The 14,673-nt window shown below is 40.9% G+C and overlaps 1 protein-coding gene across 8 annotated transcripts in view; it reads right to left on the bottom strand.

Moving 5' to 3' along the window:
* MTA3 (metastasis associated 1 family member 3) overlaps positions 1-14,673 on the bottom strand; it is a 212,957-nt gene that overhangs the window by 8,717 nt on the left and 189,567 nt on the right. For all 8 annotated transcript variants that reach the window (XR_003037047.2, NR_198884.1, XM_024998519.2 and 5 more), the window contains exons 15-16: positions 11,698-11,784; positions 8,762-8,908 (exon numbers count right to left, since the gene is read on the bottom strand). Coding sequence is in view for 6 of the 8 variants with exons in the window: in XM_024998519.2 (XP_024854287.1) it covers positions 8,762-8,908; positions 11,698-11,784 (234 nt within the window). In the remaining 2 variants the exon portion in view is untranslated. The remainder of the gene's footprint in view (positions 1-8,761; positions 8,909-11,697; positions 11,785-14,673) is intronic.

Below are 14,673 nucleotides of genomic sequence, written 5' to 3'. Positions count from 1 at the left end.
AAAAAAAAAAAAAAAAAACAACTCCATTGAGGAAAATAACAGAATCCTGAGTCTCCACAACTTGTCATCCACACTGACCAGAATTCATTAAAAACCGTTAGACCTGGGAAACGGGAAAATACCCATAATCAAAAGAAAAAAACAGTCAGTAGAAGATGATTAATGGATGATTCAGATGTTAGAATTAGCAGATATGGACTTAAAATATTTACTATAAGTATGTTTTTAAAATACATTGGAAAAGATGGATGTGTGGGGGACAATATGGTATATTTTAGTTGAAATATCAAAGACCTAAATGGGAATTCTAAAACTGAAAAATACAAAATATGAAATGAATAATTCATTGGATGGATTAACAGAAGACTCAGTACTGCTGAAAAAATAATCAGTGAACTTGTAGATCTCCAAACATTATTCAAACTGACAAATAAAGAGTAAATATTGCATGACTCCATTTAATAAAATTCTAGAAAATGTAACCTAATCTATGGTGCTAAAAAGCAGATCAGCAGCTGCCTGGGATGATGTGGGAGTGATAGGGAGGACAAGAGGGCCAATTATAAAGGAGTGCAAGAAAATTTTTGACGGTGACAGGCAAGTTTATTATCTTGATTATGATGATGGCTCCTGGTGTGTGTGTGTGTGTATGTTAAACTTATCAAGTTGAATATTTTAAATATGTATAACTTACTGAATGTCAATCATGCCTCAGTAAAGCTGTTTTTAAATTAAATGATAATGGAAAATAGCTTTATAGGGTATTTAAAATATGTGCTAGAACAACCTGTGCTGACTTTAGAGATGCGATAAGAATCATTATATTCTGAGTTTACTAAAACTAGAAAAATTTTCTAGTTTCAGTTTTTTAATTCATTTAAAAAACTAAAAACAAGAGAAAAAGAAAACTGGTACATTCGTTTTAATATCAGACAAAATAGAGGAATATTAACAGAAGTAAAAAGGATCATTTCCTACTGATTAAAAAGGTCAAAAAGACATAAAAAAGTCCAACAACATATATATCCAATAACAATTTCAAAATTACATGAAGTAAAAATTGGCAACTTTTAGGGAGAAATTAGACAAGCCTGGTTGGAATATAAAGTAGGGTAAAGCAGTACTCTGCAGAAAGTAAACAGACACAGGGGAAGAAAACTGGAGGAAAACAAGAAGAAAATTAGAAAGCAATGTAGGAGGTCCAAGTCTCCAGTATCTTGATCCTTTTTTCTGCTCTCTGGTCCCAGATACCTTAAATGTAACCGCCCTGTTTCCCCAGGACTCACTCATGGCCTTGGTCAACAACTGGCCCCAAAGAGCTCCTGTAGGCACTCAGTGAAGCTGCAATCGGACCATCGTGGGAAGGGTCTTTGCACACATCTTCTTAGGGAGCTCACCTAACAAAGCTGCCTCCAAGCCTGTTCCTCAGTTTTACATTAATGACTTTTCGTATTCATGTATATGTAAATAGTTGCGGATAAAAATAAATATTTGGTTGAGGGAGGAAAATGCTATACATTATAACTCAGATGTTTTCTGAGCTTAAAGAGTGCTCAGTCATCTGGAAGGGAAAACAAGAAACACTGAACGAAAATAAGGAGCAAGGCTGGGGAGCTTAACAAGAACCCAGTGGGAGGCTCCCAGGCAAGGAGGCTGTGACTCATCTTCTGGAGTCATTGCCCTGGGAGCTGTGCAGATTCAGAAGACTTCTCCTCACTTCTTCACTGGGATCTGAAGAGACTGGGCAGGGGATGCCTAAATCGGCTGTTGGGCTTCACTTTCCTGGGGCATCAAGATCTAATGCTGACGTTCCGCTGGCTTTCTTAAAGCCAGCATCGAGGAGCCGTGGACTGCTCTTCAGGTGAATGAGTCCACTCTTTTCTGAGGAAGATTCGCTTCTCAGGGATGAAGCTCCCTCCCTCTGCTGACTTCTTCCCTCTCCTTTCCCAAGCATCTACCATTACCCCCTCAAAATAGGGACTCAGTTTTTCAGTCAGGGGTTTACTTCCTTTCTCAGAGGTTCCCCCTCTACGTCACTGAGGATGGGCGCTCACAGGGATAGGCTGGTTACAAAGGTTTCCTTGCATGACCCCTGAAGGTAAACAGACTTCCTGAGGGAGCCAGAGCTGGTTCTCACGGCCGTCGGCCTCTGAGTAACTACCAAGGACTTGTGTCTCTCTTCTAAAATCTCCATATTGCTGGTGGTGGTGTAGTTGTTAAGTCGTGTCTGACTCTTGTGACCCCATGGGCTGTAGCCTGCCAAGCTCCTCTGTCCATAAGATTCTCCAGGCAAGAATACTACAGTGGGTTGCCATTTCCTTCTCCAGGGGATCTTGCCAACCCAGGAATCGAACCAGGGTCTCCTGCATTGCAGGCAGATTCTTTACTGATGGAGCTACGAGGGAAGCCCTCCATATTGCTGAGAGGATCTTAAACCTAGACCACTTATAGGCTCGCACACTAGCATTTTCCTCAGGGGCAGGACAGAAGAGTATTCTCTGGGAATACTGTGATATTTACTACTAAACCCAGCAATGGACCCTGAGGAGGCCAGTTTGCCATCCTTCCAGAATACGCCAAAACACCAAGGTACTGATTACTCACACCTAAGGTACTTGGGCCAGTCTTCCTTCAGAAGCCCTACTCCTACGTGAGAGAACATCCGCTACCCTCAGATAAAGCTTTAACTGTCCTGAAACTCTCCAGATACATTAGATAATCTTCTATACCTGCTTCACATTCAATAAACTCTGGGACCATAATAATCCATTATAAAAACTGAAGAAAAAAAGAAACTTGAAGGTACTTTAATATATTTAATCAGGTTTTAACATTATAGCTTGAGAACAGGAGACCAGAGGTGAGTCCAGGAGCACTCAATGTTCTTCCATAAAAAAAATATTTTAGAAGATTCGAAAAAAAATCATAGTCTTTTGAAATGACATAAAAATGTTTGACAGAAGGCAGCCCGGGCCTAAGCATGCCTAGGAGTGCCATCAGCTGCTCCTGGCAGTCTATTTTTATTGGGATTTGTAAAGACAGCAGATGCAATCCCAGAGCTCTCTCACTGGTACAATGGCCTCACCTCCACCCATTTCCCAGGGTGGAAAGCAAACAGTTGGAACTCTTGAATCACTGATTTCAGAAATAAGTGATCCAAAGGACAGTCTTCACATACCAGATCATAGTATTAGACTTAGAGGCATCCCCATCAGATACCCCCTTCATTGTATAAAGACATTGAGAAATGCTATTAGTCAACGCAGCGAACACATGAGAAAGATAACAATCTGCAGTATACTCACAAACCTCAGGGGAAATAAGCCGGAAGAGAGCAGATTAAAAAAGAAGTTTATTATACAATTCATCAATTTCCTTGGCTCACATGCCCTGACTCTGTTCCATTGAAAACTCACCTCTCTTCTGAGCCTGCTGCTTTGGTTTTCCTGACACACTGAGTCCTGTTTCTGCAGTACCCCTGGGACAAAAGCCACGCCGTCTCAGAAGACGGTTAAGAGCACCTCTAGCTGATGCTCCCTTGGTCTGCATGACTACACAGATGAAGCTGTTCTCAAAGCTCCCCATGTGATACAGATGGAGACGCAGGAGGAAGCCCCTTGTGCCTGTGCGGTGCGATGGAAGCTCTGCTGATATACCGAAACACAAACATCTGACACTAGGTAGGAAGCGGTCCCGGGGCATCTCTTTAGGGGGTCAGGAAATACCTGTACAGTCCTTCTGGAGTCTTTCCTGACTCAGCCTTCACTCTGAAAAAGATTTCACTGTCTCAGGATGACGCTGTTCTACCCCCTTTGCTGTAGGGTCTCTAATCACAGGAACCTACAGGAAGCTAGATGAGCCCTCTTTATAAACTTAATTTTATCTTTAATACTTTTCTAAATATTTCTTAAACAAGGGCAGTTTTTCTTTATAAATACTGGCCCTGTCTATGTGCAAATATACACTGGAACATATCCATTTACCTTTAAGCAAATATCCAAGAGTCATTGTTTTGAGAATCATATCTTTAGGTAAGAAATGAACGCAGTTATAAGGAAAGCATTGACATTATTCATATACAATTCATATATGACTATAAAAACTTTGGTAACTTAACAGTTTTCAAAATAAAACAATAATGGCCCTTCTTTAGAGGAGGAGATGAAATCTTAATAATGTTATGTGTGCGTGCTCAGTCGTGCCCAACTCTTTTGCCACCCCATGGTCTGTAACCCACCAGGCTCCCCTGTCCAGGTGATTTCCCAGGCAAGATACTGGCGTGGGTTACTATTTCCTACTCCAGGGTAACACTTAATAAACACTCACTATGTGTCAGAGTCGATACCAGAAATATAATTGAAACACATCTCACCTTTAGGTGATTGTGGGTTTTTCTCTATTTCTTTTTTCTCCCCTCTCTCTGACACTAACATAGCTTCTATCCCCTAAGTTCCAGAAAAAGGAGGGAGCAGCATACAGGCAGAGGAGCTGTGCAGAGGCAAGAGCTGGAGCTGACGGCTGTGCTTATAGTTCAGTCTGAGCAAAGAAAAATGCCCTCTATGTTCCTCTCTGTGTTTACAAATACAAACCCAGCTTTGATACACACAAAAAAAACCAGAAACATCTCCCAGGTACATGGTGTACTCAACACACAGATCAGGGATCCTTATTCACCCAGTGGAAACAATCTTAGATTTGGAGTTTAAAATCTCATTTCTGCTAATTGCTAGCAGGGTGACTTTGGGCAAATCCCTTTACCTCTTTGAACTTGGGTTTTTTTATTATTAAAATGAGGGTTATAACATCTACCTCATAAAGTGTTTGGAAGATGAAGTGGTATAAAGTAGGTGAAATTTTTTAATCATTATAACAATTAGTTAAGGCAAATGAAATCTATATTTTACAGAAGAGAAGAAAAAAATAGTTATGGAAACCAAATGATTTACCCAAAGCCACACAGGAAATTATCAGAGAAGTTAGCAATTCATCCCATCTCACTCCAAACAGTCAGATGTTCTTTTTTCCGTGGCAGAGACAAATCCCATTTCCCCTGCTGCCCTCCCTTTGGGGCTCCCAGACATGGAAAGTAATGCCTCTTCTATCCCCACTGGTCTTAGGGCCTTCTGTTCTTACAGACACTGGAGTTACCCGAGTCAGCCAAATGTGGTAGGTGTTTGGCTTGCTGGCAAGAAGACTGTCATCTCTAAGTCAGAAAAGGGGGCAGGATTTGGAAAGCACCCTGATGGCATGTGGCCACCACTGGAACTACAGCCTGACAACAAAGACTAATATAAAGCGACATTGATATGGATCTGGGTAGGTCTGTACTGACTCCAAAATGTGAGGCTTTTTATGTGTGCAGGTTTTGTTTTTACCCTTAGAATCTAAGTTCCATTAGGACAATCACAGAGGTCTGTGGGTGGCTGGGTACCATGGGTTAAGAAGATGCAGAGTGCTGACTCCCAGGCCCTAGTCACACCAGGGCCTTTAACAGGCCAAGGCCAGGTGAAAGACAGTGACTTTCAGAAGATAAGAAGAAGCTGCCCACTCTTTTTTTTTTTTTTTTTTTAATGTCAGGTAAAAAAGTGTCATGAGTTTGAGCAAGCTTTTGGAGTTGGTGATGGACAGGGAAGCCTGGTGTGCTGCAGTCCATGGGGTTGCAAAAAGTTGGACACGACTGAGCGACTGAACTGAAAAAACTGTCTACCAGCAGGAATTCAGAGACTCTTCCCACCATGAAGAACCTCCTACTGAAAGTGGAGGCTGAGCAAAGGGAGCAAAAAGCAGAAGGAAGAAGCAGACAGGAAGCCCCAGGGCTGAGAGACCTGGCTGGATGTCTCAGTACAATCAGGTTTTGCTTCCAGCTGGACTGGTTCTGTCCACCAGCACCCTGTCTGGTGTGCTCATCTGTCTGACATGCTGATAATTACATAGCAGTGCTAATTGATGGTATTATTGAATCACACACGGTAAGACTCTTCCATGAATTTGTGCCTATCAATTCCAGTGTATAATGGTATTAACTCTCCCATGAAAATTCACTATTAGCCTAAGATTTTTATCTAGTACTTTGAGTTCATCTTGGAAACTCAGGTTAGTCCCTGTCTTATATCCTAAAGAAGTAAGAAATAGACCCATTATCCCAAGGAAAAGGTCCACTGAGAATACAAAAATGGGGACATTTTCTAAAGTATGTACTTCTGTTACCCTCTTGCCTCGCAGCTACACATCCATCTACTTGAACTCAGCTTTGTGATGCTGGGTTGAGTTGGGACTGCAAATGCTCTTCTCCTGTGCCATTCAGATCCCTGTTACACCAGTGCGGGGGTTGGGGGGGGTGGGTCTAGAGGGCACCTGCAAGGCTGGGCAAGAGACTCGCTTCTCCTTGTTCCTGTCGGGAGCAGTGTGTTTCAGGTCCCAGTTTCACTTCACACTCCCGGGAGCAGCCTCATTGCACTTGCTGAGAGATGCCAGCACCAGCAGGGCAGTGCTCTTTCCTCAAGGGTCTGGGTCCCAGCTCCTTGGGCCTCTAGCTGTGATGACCCCAACTTCTCCACTTGTCCCCCAGCTCTCGTGATGGTGGCTGTTTCCTCTCCCCACCCCACTGTCCAACAGTGTTCCCTATTCACCCATTCTGTCCTTCAACATCTATCATGTTGATTTCTCATATTAAATGAGCTGTTACAATAACTTATGTCATCCCTACTTTGCTAATACAGCACATTTGAGAGCCACAACTTCATTTATAACAGTGGGTAAAAGAGCAGACTCTGAAATTAGTCACACCTAAATAGGAACCCCAGCCCATTTATGCAACTTTGGTCACTTTGGAAAATTTAATTCACCCCTCCAGGTCCCATTTTTCTCAATCACTTTCATTTATTCAACTAACATTAATTGATCACCTGCTAAGTTCCAGGCACTATGCCAGGCAGCAGAGATACCATGGTATGCAAAACAGTCAAGACCTCTGACCTGGAACCTTCTGTCAACTGCATCAGATGAGATAATGCAGGTAAGGCACAGGTAATCAGCCTTCCTCTCTGTACTAGGACAGGGAAGCAGAGGCAAATGGGTCTCGAGAAAAGTGCAACGGCTACGTTTCCTCTGAAACTGAGACAAGTGTCTTTTCCTTAACAAGGTTGAAGGTCTCGAGCAACATAACCCCAGGGATTCACTAGGCGCTCCTGTCTGTGCCTCCTGTTCAGAGCAGAGAATCAATGCCCTCACAACAGTACCCATTCAGAAGGAAATGGGACAAATGACCCTAAACAGGGAACACTACATGGTGGCACTTTCTAGAAATTCCAGAGACAAGGTCCTGTGATACAAGGGAAGAACAAAAGGAGCCACGATGCAGGGGTAGGACTGGGGCCCAGAATGACCGTCACCATGGGGCACGAGTGCAGAAAGACACTAAAAAGCCACTGTTCCAACATCAGTCACAGCAGGACTCTTTTTACCATACAGAATATATAACCATAAAATAAACAAGAACTTACTTTCTGCAGTAGGACTACATACCTAGACTGTCCAGGGAGGTGATAAGATGGAAAAGAAAGATTCTTGATTCCATTTAAGGTTGAATCTAAAGGTCCCATGCTGCAGGCAAGGAAAAGTTGGAATGCAATCCCGTCTCCACATTTTGACACAATCCTTCCTTGGACCTCTGCTGACTAGACATCGGGCATATTGAGGAGGCAAGGATGGCTGATGTTCTCATTAACAAGGAAGTATTTCTGCAAGACTATTATGCAGCTAAATTCTCGAAAGCCATATCTGCAGCACATTGATACCCTATAAATGCAAACTAAACTCGTCACCCTCAATTTTTGATTCATCGTGACATCACTATGACCATCGAAAGTCATGCAGAAGGAAAACAACCGTGGGAAATTATTACCAGAAGGTCTCCTCCACATCCTTGCTCTAGGGCCTCAGTATAAATAACTTACTGCCATTGACAGAATTTAGAGTCCCACAAGGCATGAAAAGCCTGGAGTTTTATTCATAAATAAATGCCAACATTTAAACAATCAAGACAGCTTCAAACTCTAGGACTATTGAAATGAACAATATGTACTGCCCAGATGATTTATAATGCTTGTGTTTACAGTCCAAATGGGATGATAATTCAATTCCACCTGAAGAGTCATTATATGGCCAAGCCCAGGAGAAGTACTTTGGATAAGAGGTGATATTTCTCAGTTTTCCCATTTCAAACAAATTATTATTTCTGTATTTAGGACATCACCTAGGTAATTCTTTTCATGACTTATAGTACTCTTGAGCAATTAAGAAAATTTATAAGGTGAACGAAGTCAGGGACAAATGCCAAATTCAAAATGATCCGCAGAACACCGAAGAACCCCCCAGAGAGCACTGCTGTCTCAGACACGAGGCAAAATAATCCCTTCTGCTCAAGAAAACAGAGGTGAGCAGTGAGAATGCATCACAGCAAGAGCATTATTATCCAGCAGAGGCAACCTGCTAAATGCAGACTTCGTTTCCAAACCGGCCTCCTAACAGGAAATGGGAGCAAAAAGGTCCCTTCTGAGAAGATGGAGAAATAGCAGTTGGCAAAATGTCTTCACTGTGGTACACGGCAGCCTTCCCTTATATCCCCCTTTCCGCACAGTCCAACCAGAGGGAAGAAGAACCTGTTATGCATTCATGCACGTGGCAGCCGACACTAGAGCAGTCAAGGGCAGAGAGGCCCTGGCCTATGGGATTAGCCCCCAGAATTCCTGGGTTTACATACCATCCAGGCCATTGTGATGACTGTAGTTTCTTTTCCCCAAAATGCTCAGAGACGTGTGATTCGGGGTGGCTAGCATCCGCTTGGTGGTTGGGGTTTGCAGGCTTGGTGTAGATCGAATTACATTAGGTTTCTTCGAAGGATGGATCTCTGACAGGGGGAAGAAAGGTTTCTCAACTCAGAACATGGTATTAAAAATCTGTGTGCACTTACCACTGGCTAACAGGCACACATCTTATTTCTTAATGAGCTGAGAGCCAGTTCCTTACGAACCAGCCTGTTTTCCCAAGGACTTGCATAATGAATCAACTTCAAGTGCTGTTACATGGCCTTGTTTATCAAAAGGGAGCTGGTTCTGCCCCTGCTAGCTGAAGCTCTGAGCTTCATGTTGTGAGTAGAAGAAGGAAAAAAAAAAAAGCCACTTCAGAAGGTCACTTAAACACAAGATTTACTAAGGGAATAAGGCATCTGACTCTTGAAGGAATTAGAAATTCAAAGTCTATCTGGAGAGGCAGCCTCAAAGAAAACTACCTCTGCACTCCATCACACTAGGAAGAAGGCAAGCAGCACATCTGGTGTGTGGCAGCTTTTTGAGAAAACAGGATTCCTCCTCTGGCTCTGCAACCAGACCACAGGACCAGGGTCAGTCACTCCCGGGTCAGTCAGTGACACCGAACTTCCAATACTAGTGTTAAGAAGTAGCAGAAGGAAAGCTTTGACAGACAATGTATCACAAAACCGTAGGGTGTGTGTGGTGCATGTGTGTTTGTGTGAAGTACGCTGCTGTCAGTCACACAGCCCTGCACTACTTAATACTTTCTGGGTCAAGTAGATGGACATAAATTGCAACACTGCAGAAACTGGATTTAAGGATCTCCGTCTAACACTAAAACCAGGCGACCTCTTCTCTAAAGCTGAACCTGCTCACTGATCCTGAGTTACCACCCAGCATGCCAACCATGCACAAGCCACCCCGTCTTCCCAGGCGAGGGCCAGGATATCAGCCTCATGTACTGAAATTTAGGAAGAGCTCCACTGTCTTTACCTGTATGCCTTCCTCACTAGTGGAGGATTTTTGAGGGAAAGGCCGTATTCAAAGGCCATGTTCATCTTAGTGTTCCCTAAATAACTTAGTGTAAGTGTCTTGCACACAGTAAATACTCAGAAATGTGTTCTGTAGGGAAGTGCTTCAGTTAGTAAGGACAGCCCTGCTGTGGGTTTGTCTGGTAGAGACAGAGACCAGTTTGCCCATAGGAAGAACATATAATTACCTATGGAAATGCTAATATGCAATGTCATAGTTTATTTCTTATGATCATCTTATGATCAGATACTTTGCTTTGCAAGGTGGGAGAGGCTTCTAGGATTACACCCTGCAAGGGAACATAGTTAGAAAACTTCACAGACTAGATCACCACGAGTTAGGTCATACCTGTGATAACCATGTGATATTTTAGGGGGATATCAAAGCAAGTCTTTAGGCCCTGAAGGAATAAAATAGGAAATAAGGTGGCAAAGTAACATCAAAGAGGAAGCTGTGCACTCTGACTCTTAGGATGACCTGATACGGACCAGATAATATACTAAGTTTAAGGCTACACTTTGATTTTTAAAAGACTGGACCTCTTAAGTCTGGACACTTCGTAAGTATAAATCTTTCTGACAAAATAATAAAGTTCAATGCAACTCTGAGCACATACTTCAATTTTACTGAGAAGATGAAAAAGCAAGAATATTAGAAGCATAAAAACATAGCTCCTAGGTATAATAGGAACCATTTTTGAAACCACTATTTCACAAATTATTTATCTTAAAACTCTGCCAAAAAAAAGTTATTTCTTGGTAATGTTACATTATTATTATATTTCAAGATATAAATGGAACTACCATATTTTGTGACTTTCAAGTTAAATAACAGGATAAAAACCAGAAAGCAATACTAATGCTCCCCTCTCAAGTAACCTTAATCGGCACAACAAAACTATAAATATTGTTTAAAGGTGGTTTAAACACCAGTTTTATCTCTTTTTATTTAAAAAAAAGTACATGAATCTTTCTCTATTTAAGGGAAGGGGTGAGGTGGGTTTGCAAACAGTGGAAGATTTGTATCAAAATATTAAAAATATTCATCTTTGGGACTTCCCTGGCGGTCCAGTGGCTAAGACTTCACCTTCCAATGCAGGGGGTGCAGGTTCAATCCCTGGTTGGGGAGCTAAGATGTCACATGCCTCAGAGACAAAAAACCGAAACATGAAACAGAATATATTGTAACAAATTCAATAAAGACTTTAAAAATGGTCCCCATCAAAAAATCTTTAAAAAAAAATTCACCCTTAAGAATTCCCTGGCAGTCCAGTAGTTAGGACTCAGCATTTTCATTGTCTTGGGCCTGGATTCAATTCCTGGTCAGTAAAATAAGACCCTGCAAGCCATGTGATGCAGCCAAAAAAAAAAGAATATTCATCCTTAATTTTATAATAACTTGGGATGGTGACAGATGGTAATTAGAATTATCATGGTGATCATCCTATAATGTGTATAAATGCCAAATCATTCGTGTGGTACACCTTAAACTAATATAACATTGTAAGTCAATTATACTTCAATTAAAAAAAAAGAATATTCCTCCTCTAATAATTCAGTGATTCTCATTTTCCTCTTCTTGCTTAATCTGTATTTATATACATAAATACACATTACATTTTTATTCAATTATATTTTTAGGAAAAGTAAACCCATCTCTAACTCTGTATTATGTTCTCTGTGTGTTTTGGTAATCAAACATTTCTCAAATAAAATAAACTGACTATTCATATGAAGGTATCCAATTTCAGCTACTTGAAAGGCTTACATTTAATATAGGAATGTCAATTTTGAGTAGCCGGTGATAAGGTACAGATACTGCTCTCCAAGCTTTTCTTCTATTAAAAAATACCCACCTAAATACCCAATGATACATGCCAAAGGCTTCCTAGTGCTTTTGCTTTTCAGTGGACTTCCAGATAGATCCGCATGTCTGTCTGCATCTGAGGAGAAAGAAACACGGAGACAACCAGTGAGGCTGATTTCTCTGCCTGTGCTTCACACACCACAGAAATAAAAGGTGCAAGTGGAGAACAGCACCAAAAAATCCACCAGTTTCCTTCATAATTTTCTTTGGGGTTTAAGAATAAACTGGTTCCAGTTCTGGTTCCAGATTACTAAATGGGGTTTTACCTGGGGACCACTTGCTTTAAAGTCCCTTATGAAACAACTAACACATCTCACAAGCCCATGCTTTCTTTCCGTGTTCACACATCTGTAAATAGTGGAAATATGCTTCCTGTCTAGCCACGCCATTTCTATATTATAGTAGAAAAGCTTCCGTAAGATATGAGGTGTGATCAGTCCTAATGTAAGATAAATCTGGCATGGAAGACAAAAATGATGGCTGACAAAGGCAACAGACGTGATCAGCCCTGACCTCGATGGAATGAGTCTCTACGGAGGAGTCTTCATCTATCTCGATTAACTTTCAGTTCCATTAGATGAGCCTCCCCCAAGTAAAAATGGGCCACTTGATTTTATCACTAGTTTTCTGTCCTGCGTATCCTCTTATGATGTCATTAGCACTGAGACTGACAAGGTTTCCTGTGTGCAGACAGGTATTTCATCCAATAGTCAGAACAGTAAAATACTGTAATGGATATTTGTTCATAAAGTTCACATCACAGTCATTTCAGAGAAAAATAAAGCACACAACACAAACACTCTTTTTTAATTAGCTGTCATTAGGATGAAGAATAGATGTGAAAGATGGCTGCATCTCATACAAGTTAAGTTACAGAGTTTGAAGTGACCAAGAAATGAGTATTGAAACGTTTTTTAAATTTGCAGCTGTTGTCATAAAGCTTAACAGAGTAGCTTCAGCAGATATGACTCTGCCATGTTTATGCCTTTTGTCAAAAATGTCCCTATAGATTTTCTGTGATGGAGACCACATTTCTAGGCCTATACACAGGATCCACAGGGATTCTCTGCACAATTAGTGTTAAAATGTATAATTCAATCTGGAACTTCAAATAATTTAGAATTAAAAACTTTTTCATAAGCTCTAACCCTCTCATCAAGGAAATTCTTCTCCAATAACTACTGAACAGAAAAAGGTGGGAAAGTAGCATTTAAAAATATTGAAATAGACAAAGCACATAACGCACAGCCTGGAATCCGAATATGTATCCCAAGCACTGGCTAATTACTATGCAACCACTGACAACTATAAACGGTCCGATTTCTTCTCCTCCTACTCAGCTGATTTCCTTTGAGGAAAAATAAAATAAAATTACGAAGCTATGAAGCTTTTCACCTGTTGTTGAAAAATAGTGACGTTGCAGGCAGGAATATAAGAAGCATATTTTGGAGGAGTGATCTAAACGCTAACATGCAGCCCAAGCCCTGCAGGGATTGGACACATGTCACATCGCTATGAATTAACAGTAAGAATTCTTTCCTAGTGTTACTAATTCATTAAGAATTCAAGTTCTACTTAGGAAGAGGACATGAGAAAAATATTCTATTAATAAAGTTTCAATGAATCATCTTAGTATTTCCTCAATGTTTTGGACAAAAACCATTACTGTATTGTTAGTAATAAGATTAACTTCACTCTTTACTGCAGTTTCTAAGGCCCAGAGCAAAACTGCCAAAGTGACTCCAAGCGATAAACTCCCACATGACTGTCACCTTGACAATAATCGAAAAAACCCATCAAGAGTTACCAACACAATACCCAAAGACCATTTCACTTTATATTAATCTGCTTTTAATTTCTCACTAAATTAGTAGGATTAATTATGCAGTGTTCTAAGTGGCAATTTACAGAGCACTTGAGTGGGAGATCAAAGCTCTTTAGAAGGATCCATCTTTCATCAATCATTATAAAGGTAGTAGTTGGTGGCAAGAAAATCAGTCTCAACCATGAATAAATCAAGATGAAAAGTGGGTGCTAAGACTATTTAACATAGAAACTGCAACCATTAAGCGATTATACTGAATACCAACAGAAAAGAGAAAAAGCTTCTGTCTGGAGGGAGTGATCATAAACAAAGACAATCAGGGCCACACTTGAGCTGGTTAAAAAAAATTGTGATTTGTACTCAAGACCAGGCCAGTGGAACCTTGTTCTCAAGTTATTCACCTAACTCTATCTAAAGAGGATTAATTAGTATGTATTAAAAGCGCACAGGGAAAGAATGCAAACTGAGAAATGCCCAAAGAAACCAGAAAGAATCAAAATCCAGCCAGAGCGAGAACATCCTCATCTCTCTCGAAACACTTGACCAAGTATGAGGCGTATTTCCGTGGCTTCTGGAAGGCCGAGCTCTACTTCCTTGAGGTAAACTTGGAAAAAAGTTGCCCATTTTTGGGCAACGCACGGCTATCTTTCTAAGATGTTGTGGAAATATTAGAGGGGAAAATAGAAAGCTTGCAAAAAGTACATACTGAATTAAAATTCACAATACTATCTCACATGAAAGTCGCTCAGTCGTGTCCGACTCTGCGACTGCATGGACTATACAGTCCATGGAATGCTCCAGGCCAGAAGACTGGAGCGGGTAGCCTTTCTCTTCTCCAGGGGATCTTCCCAACCCAGGGATCGAACCCAGGTCTCCCGCATGGGCTTCAAAATTGCTATCATAGTAAAACCATTTATAGAATTTTCTTATAAGAAAATTTTCTTATAAAGGCATTTCAAACAAGACACAAAACCAATGTGCCATTAAAAAAAAAAGAAAAGATTCAACTACTTAAAAAAATACAAAACAAAACCTGCTTGGCCAATACAGATTCAACAAAATCAAGGACAAAACAAGGGAAATACTGGGTTGGCCAAAAAGTTTGTTTGGGTTCTGCCGTATGGGGAAACTTGAACAAAG

The sequence above is a fragment of the Bos taurus genome, chromosome 11 (genome assembly GCF_002263795.3).
Source record: "Bos taurus isolate L1 Dominette 01449 registration number 42190680 breed Hereford chromosome 11, ARS-UCD2.0, whole genome shotgun sequence".
Taxonomy (NCBI): domain Eukaryota; kingdom Metazoa; phylum Chordata; class Mammalia; order Artiodactyla; family Bovidae; genus Bos; species Bos taurus.
This window is presented reverse-complemented; position numbering and strand designations above follow the sequence as displayed.